The 7,669-nt window shown below is 39.5% G+C and overlaps 1 protein-coding gene across 3 annotated transcripts in view; it reads right to left on the bottom strand.

The window, feature by feature from the left end:
• Positions 1–259: 259 nt before the first annotated feature.
• Positions 260–7,669, bottom strand: part of MYO1B (myosin IB) — a gene marked incomplete at its 5' end in the record, with an annotated part of 358,657 nt that continues 351,247 nt past the window's right edge. For all 3 annotated transcript variants that reach the window (XM_082260037.1, XM_082260038.1, XM_082260039.1), the window contains one exon: positions 260–946. In XM_082260037.1, the coding sequence (XP_082116163.1) occupies positions 823–946 (124 nt within the window). In that variant the 3' untranslated portion in view covers positions 260–822. The remainder of the gene's footprint in view (positions 947–7,669) is intronic.

Below are 7,669 nucleotides of genomic sequence, written 5' to 3'. Positions count from 1 at the left end.
ACTGTGTGATTAGATGCACATAATATTTATAGCTAATACCAGTGTATCCATGACATGGAATGATGCATTTAAATAAATCTTTGACACAATTAGGTGATGGCAGTCAAATTATGAGACGGCAAGCACCAATCGTGCATAAAAAAAAAAAAAAACATTCCACAAGGGAAGACCTGCGTTTTTTAAAAAAAGTGATTTAACATAATCAACTGGTCAGTTTTCAGGTTAAAAAAAAAATAACTTTTTTTTTTTTTTTTTATTCAAACAATAGCTCTCTGTTACATGTGAAATAGTAACTGCAGTCTGCACAAGTTTAGTAGCAGTTCAAAGATTTTTTAAAGTGTAATGTGCGTGAAGGCAAGTTATAACGCTCCACTGGGCAGACTTTGATTCTTTCTTTACACTTCGAGCTATAGCTGTAGCTGTAATAGCTGGAACAGAAACTGTATTATTTCTTAGAACCCAAGAATGCAATTTCAAAGATTAATGAAATGTGTAGTAAAAACTGGATTTCTGGATACTTGTGGAAATTTAACTGGATTGCATTGGAAGCTGTGGGTCAAACTCCTCAAATGTGCTCTGATAGAATTTGATCAGCAGCCAACGGGACATAAATATTTGTGTCAAATAAATTGTAGGAGATAATAACTTTTTATGCAGCTGTTTTTATGTAAAAGCTTACATTGTTGGATCCAGGACATTACCATCGGCCTTTGGCACAACTCAAAATATTTAAAAAATTGACACCCCCCCCCCCCCCATCCCCCCAAATATCTAAAAACTATGCAGTTAAATTTGAACATGTCCATATATTGAAGAGTGCTGTTAGGGTACAGCCACCTCAAGAAGGCGATTGTTTTTCCTCTTGCAAGTGGGGACATTGCCATTCTTTTGAGTTCCTTGGATGAATTTCACACAGACTTTGTCCTGCTTGAACTGTACTAAGAACCTGTGAGGGGGGGAGAAAAAAAATAAACTTCAGTTATGGCTTTTAAACACAATCAACATTGTGTTGATCTAGTGTGCAACACATCCTAGATGATCTCAAATGGTGTTAGAATTAGGTGAATTTAGCACAGGACTTATGCCTCGTACACACGCATCGATTATTGGCCGGGAATTTTCGGCCAACGTCCGATCGGCCGATTTTCGGCTTGTTAGTATGATGCTTTCGACAACCGACTCCGACTTTTCGGCCGAAAAAAATCTGGTGTGCAGGCTATAAAATTTTTGTTGGCCGTCAACATAACGGCCGATTTTCGTGCAGTCAGTACAGATTTCGGCAGACAAAAATCTGATGAGCAAGACTGGGCATGCTCAGAGAAGAAAAAACACACGGAAAGTAAACCAGCACATGACATCACTTCTGAAGTAGATTTTTGTTGGCCGAGAAAATTTGTGTGCAGTCTAGAGCACATTTCAACCAACACAACAACACTGGACAAAAGTCGGACGATAATAGTTGCGTGTGTACGAGGCATAAGTGGTTAACACTTCCACCTAGCAGCACTTGGGTGGTTGGTTCGAATCCCAACCACGGCACTACCTGCATTAAGTTTGCATGCTCTACCTGTGCCTGCATGGATTTCCCCTGGGTCCTCCAGTTTCTTCCCACACTCCAAAGACATGCTGGTATGGTAATTGGCTCCAGTCTAAATTGGCCCTAGTATGTATGAATGTTAGTTAGGGGCCTTCAATTGTAAGCTCTTTGAAGTCAGTCACTGATATGAATGTATAATTTACATATATATAGCGCTGCATACACTGACAGCACTATACAAGTACCTGAAATAAAATAATAAATAAACTTAAGGCTGCAACCTGTGTTTTTACTTTTTAGCAGGTATGAGATACATCATACACATGGATACTCCAACATCATACACATGGATACTCCACCAAACACTGATATCTGGATAGTTTACAGTACAGTGAGCTGCATAATGCAATGGCTTCTCATGGCAGATAAACTAGTAGTTATATCTTTCTACTGATAGACCTGGCTAGATCATAGTTGGAAGTCTACCAATCCTGTCATAAAACTTCACTCTGCTAGTTTCAGTGAGGTAAGTCTTAATTCTCCTGTTCCTATTGCAAAAAATAAATAAAAAAATATTTTTTTTTACTTAGGAATTGTAGGCAGAAGCAATTCTGAGACACTGGGTTATAAAGCTGGGAGATCGCTGTACTGTACACATCGGCCAAAATCGGGCAGTTGAAAAAAAAAAAAAAAAAAAGGATGAACATTCGGCATGCGTATGGCACCCTGTCCGACAGAAGAAAGCCGTTTGTCCAGCTTTTGTCAGACAAGCATGCTGGAAAACCAGCAGCCAACAGGCTCAGGTCAGCGTTCTCAGCCAATTGCGGAGAGCGCAGATCAGAGTGTTCTGGGGCAGCCGTGGGTCGCCCCCCCTGTCAGGAACACAGCAGCTCAGCGGGGGGGGGGGGATCGTTCTACTAATGTTGGATCGTTCGTACAGTGGCTCCAACCGGAGCGGATAGTTGTTTTTCATTCAGCCCACTGGATTGAACGAAAATAAAAAAACTATTAGTGTGTACGAGGCTTAAGGCAATTACAATTATTCAATTAAAAGCACCCATAATCAAGAAACAGAAGGCATTTTCCATGCCTTCTTTCTATAATTCTGCACTATGCACTGCAGTTTTGTAAAATCTTTGTGGTTTATATATTGGGACATCAGGCATCCAGATGTAAAGATAAAAGAAAAAATGTTGTTAGCCTTCGTTCAAACTCCTTGGCAATAATCCACCATCTAACCAAATTCAGCTTCATAATTTTGTTTCATCACTAGATGTTTTTTTTTTAAGTCCAAGTTAACCTTTTACTAAAGAAAAATAAATTAGCATTTTCTGCAGGTTACATTTTTTTTTTTTTAAACAGGTGCCTGCAAAGCCTTACACCTACAATCAGCAGATCGCAGCAGCTATTTCAGGCTCCTGCGCAGTTCCCTTCTAATTTTCGGCCTGTACCCCTGTACAAGCTGTCAAGCTTGATAGAGTGTGAATAAACTAGGAGGGCGCTGATCAGTTTGCTAGTGACCCATTCAAGCTACAAGTCCATCTTCTGCAGCGGTGGACAGAACCTGCAGTATTTTCATTCACAGATCCCTGTGAATGGATGACGTGACAGTGAAGAAGGAGCCCTGCCCAGCCACACAATTTTCAAAATCTGATAGCAGGTGTGGGAAGAGGATCCCCTGCCCGCTGTCACGAAGGGAGGGTATCAGGGGTGCTGTGGGCAGGTCTGGAGCAGGTTACACCCTAAATATGGGTGCAATGTGTCACATGCTCCAGAAGGTGAATTTATCCTTTAACAAATCCAAAGCAACTTCTGATTTTAGTATATTAGTGACACACTTCTCCCGTTTCCGATACTACAGCTCTATCCATATAGCCTCTTCTTCCTGCATGGCCATGAGGCGTATCAACCATTTTCACTAACTATGGATAGGAACTACCCTATAACAAGTGTGGGCTGAGAGTCTATCAGTGTCAGTCGGTACCAGAGTGGTTGGGGGAGTCCAAATCTATTTTTCTGGCTATATACCTGTGACCCTCGTAGGGATACCTCTATTTGGTGAGTGCGGTCCAATTAGGGGAGCACAATTGCACCTGCTTGCACAGTGTGATTTCTGCACAATCAAAATTACGAACTATATACATTTTTTTTTGCACGATTTTTGCACTTTGCATGATTACTGGGACTATTGGATAATAGAAATAATTTTTAAAAAATGTTTAATATCTTTTATATACTCTCTGATGATTATATAATTTTTATGATCTGTTGTAATTTTAGCATTGTAATAATTGCATTTATTAGGTACTATAATAAGGCTATGTTTATTGTACCCATTTGCACCTTGCACTTTATTTTTTGTATGGTCACACTTGAGCACATTCAGCACTTTATTCACATGTAATGTCACTATATATTTTTGCAAACATGATTTGTTCTTTACACACGACACCTCATCTTTAGGCAGCGCCACCACACCTTTCCTTTTTTCGTAATGTACAAAAATAAAATGGAAGTGATAGCTTGCTGCAGAAGAGAGATACATGATATTTCAATGCTTCGAGCAGGAAGGTTTACTTTAAGGTCCCACCTTTCCAAAGAGGAGAGAGTCCCCCCCTATGTATCATGTATCATCAGATTAACACATTTTGAAGTACAGTTTCAGCAACAGATTGAACAGGGACTTTTGTGGGCCTCTGTAAAACAAACTGTATGTACAAAAATCTCAAAAACAAACAGCTAAAAAGAAAATACACAAAAGCGAAAATCCAAGTCAGACACCCCAAAGCCTCTTTTACTACTATTCTTAATGCACTACCTATTCAAACTCACTCAGACTCTATCCCGTTTCTACGCATCTTGAACCCCACCTCCCAACATTAGACTGCACATTGTTGCAAACAATCTGTGAGCTCCGTGGTTAAGGAGCTGTCAACTCTTGTAAACTTTTGGCAGTCACCCACAAATAAACTTGCTACTCCTTAAATTGTTTTTCTCCCCTCCAAGGACCAGGAATTAGAGATAATGAGGCAGGGGAGGAAGGGCTAAAATGGCATGCATGTGCCAAAGACAGTAAGGGGAGCAAATGTTGTGCGAGGGCAGAGGTATTAGACTATTTGCACCCAGGTAAAGCTCAGAGACTCCCAGAAGTTCATGATGTTGAACCTGTCATGACAGAAATATGGGCGCTAACACTGCTTTAGGCCCCTTTTACACTTGTGTGACTTGTCCTGCTATTTGGGACTGCAAAGTCGCATGACAAGTCACACTTAATGATTTCCAATGAGTACCGTTCATATCTGTATGAATTCAAGTCGCAACAACTTCAAAGTAGTCCCTGCACTACTTTGGGACAATTTCAATGCGTTTTGAGGTCTAAAGACATAGGCATTGCTTCAAGTTAAGTCAAAACCGTGGCAAAATCGTGCGACTTTTAGGTTGCATAAGTGTGAAAGGGGCCTTATTGTTTGCTATCATGCTCCTGCTAATGTTTTACTAGTATTTGAGGCATTTAACTGAAACACACATGCAGGCTCCATTACCTACTAACCAGTGAAGCTAAAAGAAAAGAACAATCAGTAAACCTGCAACTAATAGAAATATGCAACCAGTGGCACCTCCCATAATTGTAATCATGATCCTGTATAAAAAAATTGGCCCTACTGTGTATGTATGTGAGTTAGGGACCTTAGATTGTAAGCTCCTGGAGGGCAGAGACTGATGTGAATGTACAAAGTATATGTAAAGCGCTGCGTAAATTGACAGCGCTATAGAAGTACCTGAAATAATAATAATAATGACACATTTTCCCAAAAACCTGACTTTTAAACATAGCTGTGGAAAAAAATATATAATGCTTCAAAAATTTTCTTCTGTCTGTTGCTTTTACATGTTATACATAAGTGAGGAACTTTATTTGAAAAACTAATATATAGGAACTCTTCATACATGTAGTAGGGGAGCCAAAAGTCCCCAGGTCCACTGAAAAATACAAAAACTCCACTTTTGAACTTGTACCTAAAAGGAAAGCCTATAATAAAGCGTATCTGTATTTACAGTAAATATCTCCTAAACTTGCACTGTTTAGGAGATATGCACAAGGGATGCCGCAGAAGATGTCACCGGCGCATGCACTCTGAAGGGACGGCATCCTCTGCTGTACCTTCAGAGCTCTGTGCCAGAGTCAAAGGCCCCATTGCCCCAGCCATTTATACAGCTGGAGGATGCGAACCTGGAAGATGGCAGCACCGGGGATCCGTGACAGCGATGCGCAGGAGGGATCCGCTTTACAGGTAAGTGTCATAATGTGCTAGTATGCGGTGCATACTAGTACATTATGACATAACCCTGCAGGTGGGCCTACTTTATTTTAGGTTAGTGGTGGTTTACTACCGCTTTAATGTCTTCCCTGTTTCAGAAAAATCATCTAAATGATATTACCTATTAAGGACCAAGCCTATTTCTGACACGTTATTTGCAAGTTAAAATTAGTATTTTTAGCTAGAAAATTACTTCGAACCCCCAAACATTATATATATATATATATATATATATATATATATATATATATATATATATTTTTTTTTAGCAAAGACTCTGGAGAATAAAATGGCGGTTGTTGCAATATTTTTTGTCATGCGGTATTTGTGCAGCGGTCCTTTAAACGCAATTTTTGGGGAAAAAATAAATTTCACTGCATAAAAAAAAAAAAAAGCTTGCCCTATTTTTTTTGTATATTGTGAAAGAAGATGTCACACACAGTAAATAGACACCTAACATGTTACAGTTTAAAATTGCGCACAATCGTGGAATGGCGACAAACTACGGTACTTAAAAATCTCCATAGGCGATGCTTTCAAAAAATTTTAACAGTTACCAGTTTAGAGTTACAGAGGTCTTTTTTTAGAATTATTGCTCTTGCTCTGGCGATACCTCACCTGTGGTTTTAATAACGTTTCTATTTGCGGGAGCGAATTACGTATGCGCTTTCTTTCGTGCGGGAGCTCATGGCAACGGATGGCTTTAAAAAACAAAATCATTTTTCCCGATTTAATTGTTTATTTTTAGCACGGTTTAAAAAAAAAAATATGTTCACTTTTATTGCTGTCACAAGGAATGTAAACGTCCCTTGTGACAGTAATAGGCAGTGACAGATACTCTTTATGGAGGGATCGGGTCTAAAAGACCCCTCCACTGCACTTCAAAGTATTCAAAATGCCAAAATTGGCATTTGTTAATACTGACACTTTTCTAAATTCGGAACCATTAGCAGCCGAGTAAACCAGAAGTGACGTCGATTCACGGGAAGTGGTTAATCACTATGGGGCTTAAATCAATGTAATTAAATATGCACGCAACAGAAAAATTTGCTACACATACTACTGTGCAAAGGTTTTAGGTGTGAGAAAATGCTGTAAATTGAGAATGCTTTCACAAATAGAAGTGTTAATAGTTTATTTTGATCAATTAACAAAATGGAAAGTAAATGAAAATAAGCGAAATCCAAATCAAATCAATATTTGGTGTGACAACTCTTTGCCTTTCAAACAGCATAAATTCTTCTAGGTACATTTGTGCAGAGTTTTTGAAGGAACTCGGCAGGAAGCTTGTTCCAAACATCATGAAGAACTAACCACAGATCTTCTGTGGATGTAGGCTGTCTGAAATCCTTCAGTCTCGTCACATAATCCCAGACAAACTTGATGATGTTGAGATCAGAGCTCTGTGGGGGGGCCAAACCATCAATTCCAGGACTCCTTTTTTCTTTATGCTGAAGAGAATTATTAATAGCATTGCCTATACGTGTGGGTTGTCCTGCTGCAGAATACATTTTGGGAAAAATCACAAACCTCCCTGATGGTATGGCATGATAAAGAAATATCTGCATGCATTTCTCAGCATTGAGGACACCATTGATCCTAGCGAAACTTCCAACTTTCCAACTCATTTGTAAAAATGCAGCCCCAAACTGCCGCGGGGCTTGCAAGCCTGCCAAACTTGCTACAGCCAAATATTTTTGACTCATTAGTCCAGAGCATCGGATGCCACTTTTCTGCAACCCAGTTCCGATGTTTTATGCATAGTTGAGTCGCTTAGCCTGGCTGAAGGTATGGCTTTTTGGCAGTAATGCTT

Source organism: Pelophylax lessonae (assembly GCF_965119305.1).
Source record: "Pelophylax lessonae genome assembly, chromosome: 6".
NCBI lineage: Eukaryota > Metazoa > Chordata > Amphibia > Anura > Ranidae > Pelophylax > Pelophylax lessonae.
This window is presented reverse-complemented; position numbering and strand designations above follow the sequence as displayed.